This window comes from Synchiropus splendidus, chromosome 13 (genome assembly GCF_027744825.2).
Source record: "Synchiropus splendidus isolate RoL2022-P1 chromosome 13, RoL_Sspl_1.0, whole genome shotgun sequence".
NCBI lineage: Eukaryota > Metazoa > Chordata > Actinopteri > Syngnathiformes > Callionymidae > Synchiropus > Synchiropus splendidus.
The window spans coordinates 350,216-361,500 of NC_071346.1; the positions used below are offsets into that span (position 1 = coordinate 350,216).

Sequence of the window (11,285 nt, forward strand, 5' to 3'; positions counted from 1 at the left end):
CGGGACCGTCTTCGGCGATGGTGGACCTGCAGGACGTGTTCCATCCAGCGTCCTGCAGGAGCCAGCGGCGGCTCGTATTCACGTCCGTGTTGATTTACATAAACATTTTTATGAGCAAACTGGGAGGCGGAAGATTGATGTGGAGCATGAGAGCAGTTGGCTCTGAAATTTACTGCACACATGGTAGAAACTTTGCAGCAAATTCAGTCCCAGCTCGCGCTGCTTCGCCTCACTCTCCTTTGATTTGATTAATGTATTCATCTATTCCCTTTTATCCGTTTCACATGGTACCAGACCTTTATGTACCGCAGCGTAGCCGAGTGTCGCTGCCGCAGAAATGTGAAAAGTGGAGAGTTTGTTTGCCAGTTTCCTGCGTCATCGCAGCAGGTGGATCAGAAGGTCTTTGCTGTACATGCAGCCGTACGCGCAGACTTCCCTCAGTCTTTCACGAACACGTGAGCTGCTTAGATGCCATGCAGAGTCCGAAGGAGAGATGAGAAAGTGACCAGCTCATGGATGAGTCTATTCGAGTCTGGTCAGGGAGGCCAGAAGGCTGGAGGAGATACACAGGTGGACCAAGGATGTCGGAGCTGGAGAAGACGGCAGTGAGGTTGGTGACGGAGGAGACAACATCAGCTGTTGTCCTGAACCTGGGCGTGTCTTCCGTCCCAGGTCGGCCTCCAGACGCTCTCCAGCCCTCGTCCAGCTCAAAGGAAGAGGCTGGCTCCATCTGCTGTGGATGTCACAGCTCTCAGAGTCGGACCAGTGTCCAGGAAGCTCGGCCTAACGTGTGGCGGTGACAGGCCATGCAGCTGATGTTGTGGAGGATCCAGAGGTTTGCACCTCCAAACCCCCATCAGTTACCGGACTTGGTGTCGACTCCACCCAAGTGCCTCCTTTCATCCCACAGCAGCAGCAGCCGATCAGAGTGAATCAGATCGTCAGAAGTGACTCAAATCGTCTCGCTCCATTGGCGTTCATTCTGGAACTCGTGCTGTGGTGTTTGAAGAGGTGTTGCAGCACTGCCTGCTGTGTTGAGACAGACGGCGCTGCCATCTTTCATGTGAGAACATTGCCCCCTGCTGATCTTCTGGGGCAGCGGCGCGCGGTCTTCACCCCTGACTCGGACACCGCTTCACTTCTCAGTCGCGCCTGAAACCTGAAGTCACCAGCGTCCAACCAACCTGCACAGCTCCCACCATGTGTTCCCCAACAAAAGCAGGCGAGAAGAGAGAGTTAGATGGTGAACGTTGCTCACCATTCTCCTCACCTCACCATTTAAGGTTGGTGGCCAACACGAGCTCATTTGGTTGAGCCATCGCTTTGTTTCCCTGATGCTTCTCTGAGGGTTTCAGAGGCACAAAAGTGTGTTTCAGCAGCCAAGACCTGAGCGCGAAGGAATCCTCCAGATCCAGAAGGCCATTGTTTCCCCACAGTCAAACTCTGTTTCTAACTTCTGCAGTGATGATGGCGGAGGCTGGAGCCGGCAAAATGGTCAGTTCAGCTGGACGTCTAACTGAAGTAGCCGTGAATTTTGTTCCATTCTCTGGCGTTTGGCTTCATTTCATGCCTTCTCATGATCCCACCTCGCATTCATAGACTGAGGAGACAGCAATGCGTGTACATGGCTCTGACACGTCAGGGTCCGCAGGAGGTCCAACAGTCCATTCACGTGGACTCGGCACAAAAGCCCTGCCGCAGCTGAACTTGCTCATGATGCTGGTTGGAAGTGACTCACGCGTCGTCTCTCAAATCCCCTGGTGGTCAAACGCTGGCCGGCTGCAGCCCACAGGTCCTCGGCCCCACAAGTGTCCATGTTTGCTGCCATCGTGACGCGACGCGTTTGACCTCCTCCTCCTCTTAAACTGGAGCGTGTCACCTGAGTTGTGGAGCCTTGTGAGCCAAACGGTCCTGTAGTACATCTTGCAGTTTCCCGCGGCTGGCCACGACAGGAGACGTCAGTGCTGGAGATCCACGGAGGGCGGCCGCTTCCCACACAGGCTCCACCTTGGGTCGTGCTGCAAGTGTTTAAGAAACTGCGCAGAAAGTGGGGGCTGGAGCAGAAAGACAGGAACAACTAAAGAGAAAGTGATTCCACTTGTGGAGCCGAGCCTCTGTGAAAGTGAGGACCAAACAAGCAGAAGACGACGTGAGACGTGTAGAGTGGGGCAGCAGGAGACGGAGGAGGAGGAGGAGGAGGCGGCAGCTGATCACACGTGGACTTGTACGCACCAGCTGGCCCTCATTTGCTGTTCAGTCTCAGGCCTTCCTCACAGAGGCGTAAGCTGAGTCGTCAGACACCACGCTTGAGAGATTGCTCGTCGTCAGTATTCACACCAGCTTCTGGGTCCCATCAAAGCCTTCAATTAGCAGTCAGTTCCAGTCAGCTGAGCTCCTGGCGCCAGCGTAGATGTTGGCGCTGTCTCTGAGCAACAGTGGCGGCTCCTCGCCCGACACTTGCAGGGCCGGCCTGCTGTGAACACGGGGCAAAAACAGCCGTTTAGCTGTGATCGAACGTCTGCTGCTCCCCACATTGTCAGTGCAGACATGCAGGGGGAGCTCAGCCCAGTCCTTTGCTTTTAGCCCTCAATAACAGCGTGCTCTCTGGTGGGCGGATGAAACAGCTGCTTTGATTGTCGGCCTGAAGCTGCCGTGGCTGGTGCTGGTGCTCGCCCCGGGTCTTCTCACAGCTGAGCTCCTCTTCCACTGGCCGGACTGGGAGGGTGGGAGGCTGAAGTGCTGGAGCCGCAGGCCGACATCATCCGGTGGATGATAACGCCGCAGCAGTTGGCGGCGTCATGAGTTGGCCCAACGCATCTTTGCTCCAGAGTGAGAGCTGCCATTCAGCATGATTATTATTAGTATTGTTCGGGGAGTGAGGTGCAAGGTGTTTTCCAAGTCAAGAGGCGAGCAGTGGGAGCCTGTTTTCCATGAGGAGAGCGAGAGTCTTGCTGGGTCGGCGGGGTTTCATGGAGAGCCCTGCTGCACCAGGCCAGCTGACGCAATAGTACGGTTCCTTGAATTCATGATGCCAACATGTGACCCACCTCTGGTCAGACTCAGTCCCTCCAGGTGGAAGCAGCCGAGGCTGGATGGAACAGAATCACTGGCATAAAGAAAAAGAAGAGCACTCGCTATTTACTGAGGGATGACCATAATAAACACGATGAGAGCATGACGATGTTGATGATGCCAGGCGCTAAAACAGTGCAGCTCCCGTGAGCTTGAAACATCCAATTTCAGGGTTGTGCTGTTGACTTCCTTGTTTGAGTATGAAGACAATGTTAACTGTGACGTTTGTCCTGGAGCTTGTTCAAACAGACGGTTAGCGGTTCCTTTCCACCTGCTTTTCGCCTGTCATAACGGAGCAATTGGGTCGGTCGGCACCGGTGAAGCTCCGCTTCTTCCCTTGGAACGTCCTCTGGATCATTCCCTGGTTACACATTTCCCACTTCATTTCATCTTCTATCACTTAACGCTCAAAAATCTTCTCAGTTCAGCCACAACGGTGGGTGTTTCCTCTCCAACAGTCATGGTGTGTGTGTGTGTGGTGCGTTGATACACCAGGGCTCACAGAAGACGGGAGGGTTATTCTCATGTTTAGGCACCCGCCTGTGAAACAATCACAGGAGTCAGGGTGATCTGATGGAATCCCTGTGATGCCATGACCTGCCTGAGAAGAAACATCAGATGACGTTTTGACAAAGGTACTAAAAGGTCACTCTGACAAACACTAGCAGCAGCAGCCGCCGTCAGAATTCTGGTCCCACGGCTGATGAACAACACGGACATGATTATTTTAGCGCATTCGGGTCCTGGCTGGGTTGCGTTTGTGTGAATTGCTCCTGACCCGAGGTCAAACGTGTCTCTGACGGGTGAAGGTTGCTGTCAGAACAGTTTCGGGGCGAACTTCGCTCAGGTTGCCCCGCGGCGGAAGTTGTGCTGAGAGCAGCGCTGCGCCGTGAGAGCTGAGCGAGCTAACACCGGAACCACCGGAGGACGGGCTTGGTTTTCATCTAATGCCACTCTTTTCGACGCTATGTCGAAACGTGTGCTGCTGTTGGAGTCGACTCTATAGCGGGAGACTGCGTGTAGCAGGCCTGAGTGATGTGAGAGGCTCTGTTCGAAGCGTTAGCACGCTAGCAGACAGGCTAGCCTGCGTGCTACCACCAACAACACCACCCAAAGTTGTCTTAAATTCACTCTCTTCTCCTGCCTCTGGACGTCGAACGTACTCTCGGAGTAGATGCTTTTGAGCGCTAAAAGGAGCCGGTGATTTTTCCCTGTGTTTTGGCCGTCGACCACTCGGTAGTCGACATCCCACCTAGCCGGTACAGTTAGCTTAGCATCTAGCAAACTGGACAAGACGTTGGATCTGGTGGGCTTCAAATCGGGCTCGGGCGGTCCACTGACGCCCCAGAAGAAGATGAAGAAGCGCAAGGAGTTAAACGCGCTGATCGGACTCGGAGACAGCAAGAGGAAGAAGGCCAAAAAGGGCTCCGGTCACAGACTCCTGCGAACCGAACCTCCGGGATCTGAGTCGGAGTCCAGTTCGGAAGATGAGTTCAGCAACATGAGCAGCGGCGCTAACTTCGGGAAGTAAGTGACCCAAGACTGATGTCTTGAATCGTTGTCACCAGAGTCCAGCAGTGTACGCGCTTTGTTGTGTTGTGTTTTGACGACACCGTGTCACGTAGTGTGATGTTTTGTGTTGGGCAGATGGGAGTCGTCTTCAGTGTTTGGGCCTCGCATGGTAGTTACTCTGCAATCTTGCGTTTCCCCAGATTAAAGAAAAGATTAGCGCCGTCACTGGGCCACAAACCCTGTGTTTATAATGCTGGTGAAAACAGAGTTTGTTGCACAACTGCTGTCAAAGTCGAGGATCATTTCGCTTTGGTTTTAACTCACAATTTGTGTTGACATTTAGTTTTAATGTTCTAAAACATAATACATATGTATATATTTTTTTGTTTGGCTCATCTTACAGTTGATGTTTTTCTATTGTTTTTTCCCACATTAATCCTACTTGCTAGATAATATTTGTGATGCAACTAACGGTTAATCCTTTGAAGGTCAAATCCAGACACTGGCTTTCCACACTGAGCATTTGTGTTAATGAGAACACAAATTATTTAAAGTAACAAGCAAGCAACCTTTTTTAAGGAAGCGTTGCTGACTGATCTAGTGCTCTTCTGCTCAAGGTTCCGTTTAACCCATTCAATGTGAAGCAGTATAGTTTTGCAGCCCTTCAAAACACCATCATTTGATGCTGCCATGAAATTGCCGTGACACAGCAAGCAGGCCTGGAAATATCTCCACCATCAATAATGTATCAGGCAGAGTCTAATGTTTCTGTTTCCTCTCTTTGACAGGAGGAGCTACGCGCAGTGCTGCAGTGTCTGCTACCCCTTGTTTCTGTTTATCATACTAGCTGCGTGTGTCATGGCTTGTGCCGGCCTCATATGGATGCAGATCGCTCTGAAAGAAGATCTGGATTCCATGAAGGAGAAGTTGCACAGCAGTAAGCCCCGCACCCGTTCTTCTGTGATGATGGTGTGAAGGGAAACCACCCCAGTGTTCGCCATTAATCCTGCCTTTATTCTTGCCTGACAGTGGAAGCCAGCCAAAAAGTGTCCGCAGGTGAAATACCAAAGTTGAGTGAGGACTTGAAAAGCAAAGACAGGAGGCTGGAAGACATTGAAAATGGTGACAAGGGATTAAACAGACTGTGGTCCAACCTCACAGAAATCAACAGAAAGGTCAGTTGTGAAGCACTTTGTGGAATGTATCAGGGGTGTGTGAGACTTGATTGCTGTAAAACTCTTGGGAAGAAGATGATGAGACTGAGTAGTGGAAGCATCACTGTGTGAGACTGATGTCGAGGCACTTGTATGTGTACGGACACACGTGAGGCGAGCGTTGAGGCCGACAGTGAAGGCGTGTGATAGAGTGTGAGAGAGAAACCCGACCTCAAACGGCAGACGTCACGAGGTCGTGCTGATGTGTCTGGAGAAGCACGGGAAACGGTGGCTGTGGCACATGCTCGTGCACTCGCGGCACCCGAGGGACCAGGCCTGTCCCTCAGGTGTTTTGTTGGCAGAGAATGTTCTCTTTCACCTGAACTGCATTTTCACGAGGCAGTGACAAATGTTCATATTTCCATTCACGTTCTCTGCACTGTGCCGTCCTGGGACGAGGCTAAATATTGAACATATTTCTCTAAAGAGCTTGATGCACGGTGCAAGTCAACATTTCAAACTCCACTGAGCTGCCTCTCACTTTGCCGCCACGCATCCTAGCAGTTTCCTCCCACAGTACATCGACGTACAAAACAAAGGCACTTTGACCTTTGTTCCTTTAGAGCTGATGAATGAGGCCCTTCTGGACGGAGGCTCGCGGAGACGCACCTTCTGGTGCTGAGCTGTATGAAGGTTTCTGTTCTATTAACCCAGGTGATCAGTGGACCTTGACCCATGTTTCCCTGTGGCAGTGGGCAGAGCGGGTCCTGGTGTTTCCACTGCTCCAAACCTTGCTTCATCAGCGAGTCTGTGTCTCCTCAGATTAGCCTGCTGGACTCTGCTGTGAGCCACCTGAAGGCCAATTTGAAATCAGCGTCAGACTTGATCAACCTTCCCACCACCGTGGAGGAGCTCCAGAAGGTATCACCGTCACGCAGGCTTAGCTGGAGGACGGTGGCTCAAATCCGCTTCCTCATCTTCAGAGCGTCGCGACCATCGGCAGCACGCTGACGAGCGTCCAGCACGACGTGAAGACGCTGCAGACCTCGCTGGAGACTCGGAGGAATCAGGACGGGGAGCTGCAGAAGGCCATGGTAAACACTTGCTTTACAGTGAGGACGCTCCCTGCGACGGGCCGAGGGGCCAGTGCAGGTATTGTCCAGGGATTCTGTGTGTGTGACCTTGGAAGCTCTGGCAACCCTCTCAGACACTTGACAACTGAGTGACTTGTCCTTCTGGACAGCAGTGTCCAGCTCTTCTGTCTCCACCAGAGGTCAGTCACGCTGTTGAGCGCTTCCTTCCTGCTGACGCCCGCCATGGTGCTGACCACGGTGGCGATCACAACACGCCCTGAGGCTCTGTCTGAAGTGCACAAAGAGTTGCAGCAGAAGTTTGTGGTGGCGAGGAACGTGCAGCTGACGCTCCTGTGACCCACCGGGGCATTTCCTCTGCCTTTGTTTGGCACTCTCTCTCTCTGCTTGATGCTGACACCTCCATGTGCTCCTCTCAGTCACGGTGCTGCTGCTGTGTGCCACAGGAGGTGACGGAGCTGAGGAAAGCTGTCAGCGCGGCCAACAGGACGGAGGAGATGCACCACACGTGGACGGACGAGCAGATCCACCTCCTCCTCTCGACCGTGGCCGACCTTCACCATCGAGTGGCGTCGCTGGAGAACGGCTCCAAACCCAGCGTGAGGGCACTTGATGCGTGGTGACGGTGATGATGGTGGTGGAAACGCACTGTGGCTAAAGCATCAGAGGGCCAATCACTGGCCTGTTGTCACTGAGCAGCTCTTTGCTTCTGGATGCTTGTGAGGACGCAGCCGTGAGCTGCTCTGTCTGAGTGATTGAGGAGGACACTCAGTGTTAGGCAGGTGGTCATAACGCCACGGCTGATACTCCGGAAGTGACTCCTCCTCCTTCATGTTTCAGTCACATGACGGTGATGCAGAGACGCTGGCCACAGCGGCTCCCGAGGACGTCCCAGGTATAAGGTCACCTGGTGTCCACACCCCCATGCTGGTTGTTAATGGTCTCCTCCGTCACAGCGGAGCGCTCCACCCCGCTGCCTGAGCCACGGACCAGCCGACATCCGCGCTCGGCGAGAGACGCCCGCTGCACCACGGTGTTGCTGCCTGGTGTCCACCGTCTTGAAGGTCTCGCAGCCCCAGCTCTTCTCTGGTCTGTCCATCTGACGGAGGCGTGTGTGTGTTCACAGACCTGGTGAAGGTGTTCCAGCGGGCCGGTGACGGGACAGAGTCCACGGGACTCTCCTACCGGGAACTGAGGAAAGTCCTTGGCGTGTCCACGCCGGGGCCTCTGGCCCTGCGGTGCTTTGACAGCGACGGCGATCAGAGGTTCACCCTGAAGGAGCTGAGCGCTGCTGCGCGCTTGTGAGGACCGGACCCTCCTCTGAGAGTGGAGCGTAGACTCGGGCTACTGAAAATCCTCACCCCAGGTTGCTGTTACACCGTTTTCACCCACTTTATTTGAGTGTTTTCTGCAGACCAGGAGTTTAACCAGGGTTTCCTGCAGTGGCCTTTATATGTAGGTCACCTTCTCACCTGGTTCAGCTCAGCCCACATTGCTGAGCGGAGACTTTTACAATGTTTACAAGGGACTTGTAGACGCAGTTTGTCAAGTTAGATTTCGACGTTTAGAAACCCAAGCCCTGTTTTCCTGCTAGAATGTTCCTCTGAAGGGCTACGACACAGTGAGTTGTACCACACCAGGCAAATGTAGCGACCACCAGTACGCGCACTGACTCTCTCTCTCCACTTGATTCTGTTTTTACTGTCTCCACCACTCAAGTGGCTGGACGGGTTTATCTGCTTTAATATTGTACAGTTTTAAAACGTATATCTTTGCATGTTGCTCAGATGTAACATGTGTAAATTATTTATGATTGTTGGTTGAGGTCAACTTTGATGTCAATCTCTGGATCTATGTGGAAAGGTTGAAAGGATTTTTGCACCGTGCCACGCCAACGTGTCATTACCTCTTTGGTCTTGAAGTGGCTGGGACACTGGAGCGATGGGACGAGTTGACTGCTGTCATGGACGAATGACGTCCTCTCCTCATTGTTCGTCAGAACTCGCCTCACTTGCAGAAGCACTGTCAAGTGAAGCCGCTCCACAACACTCTGGCTCAAGTCTCGGTCTGGAAAAGAGTGAAGCGGTGAGGCCGCGACCCAGCAACAAATCGCTGGCTGAAAACGACAACTTTGTGTGATTCAATAAAGAGTTGAAATCGTGCTTCTTGACGTTACATTTTATTCTGACAGTGAATACGATGAAGACTCATTCCCCATCCACGGCGCCGCCGTCACGCCAGCACCCCCTTTGCTCGCCAGTCTCTTGATAACAGGCCAAGAAGCTCCTCTTCGTCGTCGACCTCCTCCTCCTCCTCCTCTGTGGCAGGACCGGCCTCCATGGCCTCCACCTTCCTGGACGGAGCCTTGCTCTTCACCAGGTCCCTTTGGTCCCTCAGCAGTTCCACTCTCTTGTAGCACTCGATCTGCTCATCGATCTCATCGATCTGACGCTCGATCCGACCCTCCTCGTCGTCCTCGGCCACGATGGCCTCCGATTTCGTGTTCACCTGTCGGATCTCCTTCTGGAACTCCTCCCACTCCTTGTCCATATGATCCTTTGGCGTGTCCACGTTGCGGACCTTGGCGTCCCTCACTGGGTCGTCAAAGAAGCCCTCGGGGAGCACCTCTGAGGCGTTGTCCTTCTTTCCAGGGGCTCTGCTGGGTTCCTCCGCCGCCTTCTGGATGGAGCCCGAATGAGCCACAGCAGGAGCTGGCGGGATGGAGCTGTCGAAGAAGTCGGCGGGGAGTCCCGAGGGCTCTGCCTCCTGGCTGGCTTCACCCTGCTCCTCCTCCTCCTCCTCCTCCTCCTCCTCCTCCTGGTAGACTCCCGCCAGCAGACTGAGACCGCCAGGCTTCTGAGGAGCTGCAGGCTCCAGGGGCTTGGCGAAGACGTCGCCTGGCAGCTCGGGCGGTTTGGCCTTCTTGCCGCCGACGTCCTCACCATCCGGCGCTTTCCTCTTGACGGCTTCCTGTCTGCCCTCCTTCAGCTCGGACACCTTCTCCTTGTGCGCTTTCCCGAGGACGTGCGCCGGCCACAGCAGCTCGGACTTGAGCTGCACGCTGCACAGCGAGCAGCTGAGGAGGCCCAGGCTGCTGTACTTGGCGAACGGAGAGTCCACTCGCTTCCTCTCCGAGCTCTGCCTCTGCTTTTCTCTCATCAAGCGCCGCAGTTCCTCTTGGTTGACCGCTTTCTTCTCTTTCTTGGACGGTGCCATGTTGACTCAACAACCTGCCGCTACTTCCGCGCCGCACCTCCTCCTCTTCTTCTTCTTCTTCTTCTCCTCGACACCCGTGTGCCCACAGCGCCACCTACTGCTCCAACCCGCCCTCGCTTTAAAACCGCTAAATAACAGGAGGTCACAGTAGTGATGGGCCAAACACTTCACTTCAGTGACTCAGTTCATTAACTCGCTTTGATGAGAGAATGAAAAGCAGGAGGCCTGGAACAACATCAACTCCATCAGACCTCATACTGGAGATGATGGGTTACTGAGCAGAGGAACACCTGCCTCGCACGTTGGACCCACTGTCATGGTGGAAGAGATGTTCCCCAGTTGATAAACGGCTTTCTGTGCTGATGGAGGCCAGGTTGTGCATCGTGGCCACACCTGAACCATCAGAGAGAATCTTTTCCAGGACTGGGCAGATCATCTGTGACCGGAGGAACATCAAGGGTCAGCCAAGTTGTTTTTGTCCATATATATATGTGTGTGTGTTCCATGCGCCACAATTGTTGGAGAACTAATCGTTGGCAGTTCTGTGAACGGGAAACAGAACTGAACGAAACTCTGCACCAGAAAGGGTCGGCAAAGAGAGAAGCAAACAATACAGCGCCTGTTACCTGGAAGATCTTCATGCACTCATATTTAGGAACTATTCATCCAACAACAACGCAGAGGAATCCAGCACTTCTGCTGGAGCTACAGCGGACGATTAAGCCTTGTTTATAAGTCACGACAAGACGTCCGGTAGCGCCTTTCAAAATAAACTACAAGGAGTGAGACGACTTGTAGTTCTCAGTTCATTTTGAAGAGTCGTTCAAATGAAGGAATCGTTCAGAGAAGGACCCGTCACTCGTTCACCGGCTCATGTGAGATGCGTCTGCCTTGTTCTTCCTCGTCCAGGTTTTCCACGCACACGTCTCGACCTGACTCCCCACCTTGATTCCAACCTCGTCGTGTTGGTCACCTGCTGACTGGAACTCCAGGTGGAGCGGCGGTGGTTCTCACCTGAGGTCAGAGGTTCAGGTGAAGCGCGTGTGCGCGTCACCTTGGAGAGAGCCGGGCGACACAGTTGTGCTGACCGCGCTCCGTCCTCCAGAGGAGGCTCGTCTCCTTCAGCTCAGTGTCCGCGAGACCGAGCTACCGTTAGCTACGTTAGACACCCCCAAGAACTCTGTGTTCTTCCTCTCTTGAGATGAACCACGCGGCTTCCGGGTGGCGCGCGCCTCTGCGG

General features: G+C 53.6%; 2 protein-coding genes across 4 annotated transcripts; one reads left to right on the plus strand and one right to left on the minus strand.

Annotated features, from left to right (window-relative positions):
* Nucleotides 1–3,777: 3,777 nt before the first annotated feature.
* Nucleotides 3,778–9,125, plus strand: efcab14 (EF-hand calcium binding domain 14). 2 transcript variants are annotated; one of them, XM_053882657.1, is made up of 10 exons: nt 3,778–4,599; nt 5,373–5,521; nt 5,614–5,759; nt 6,561–6,659; nt 6,722–6,832; nt 6,985–7,011; nt 7,276–7,428; nt 7,670–7,724; nt 7,786–7,893; nt 7,956–9,125. In XM_053882657.1, exons 1-10 carry the CDS (start codon nt 4,427–4,429, stop codon nt 8,132–8,134), a joined length of 1,200 nt encoding a protein of 399 aa, XP_053738632.1. In that variant the 5' UTR covers nt 3,778–4,426; the 3' UTR covers nt 8,135–9,125. The 2 variants fall into 2 exon arrangements, with proteins under 2 accessions (XP_053738632.1, XP_053738633.1); XM_053882658.1 differs by lacking the exon at nt 6,985–7,011 and having other exon boundaries at nt 3,785–4,599; nt 7,956–9,122.
* Nucleotides 8,481–11,263, minus strand: znf830 (zinc finger protein 830). Of its 2 annotated transcripts, XM_053882659.1 has the most exons (3): nt 11,060–11,263; nt 9,006–10,481; nt 8,481–8,896 (listed from the first exon to the last, which is right to left on the minus strand). In XM_053882659.1, the coding sequence occupies exon 2, from the start codon at nt 10,043–10,045 to the stop codon at nt 9,062–9,064; it is 984 nt and encodes a 327-aa protein (XP_053738634.1). In that variant the 5' UTR covers nt 10,046–10,481; nt 11,060–11,263; the 3' UTR covers nt 8,481–8,896; nt 9,006–9,061. The 2 variants fall into 2 exon arrangements, with proteins under 2 accessions (XP_053738634.1, XP_053738635.1); XM_053882660.1 differs by lacking the exon at nt 11,060–11,263 and having other exon boundaries at nt 9,006–10,985.
* Nucleotides 11,264–11,285: the final 22 nt, after the last annotated feature.

Excerpts from the sequence above, each read along its gene's own strand:
- efcab14 (XM_053882657.1), top strand. The coding sequence starts at position 4,427 with ATGAAGAAGCGCAAGGAGTTAAACGCGCTGATCGGACTCGGAGACAGC. Across the intron at positions 6,660-6,721 it reads CCGTGGAGGAGCTCCAGAAG|AGCGTCGCGACCATCGGCAG; the intron begins GTATCACCGTCA and ends CCTCATCTTCAG. Across the intron at positions 6,833-6,984 it reads GGGAGCTGCAGAAGGCCATG|TGTCCAGCTCTTCTGTCTCC; the intron begins GTAAACACTTGC and ends TCTGGACAGCAG.
- znf830 (XM_053882659.1), bottom strand. The coding sequence starts at position 10,045 with ATGGCACCGTCCAAGAAAGAGAAGAAAGCGGTCAACCAAGAGGAACTG.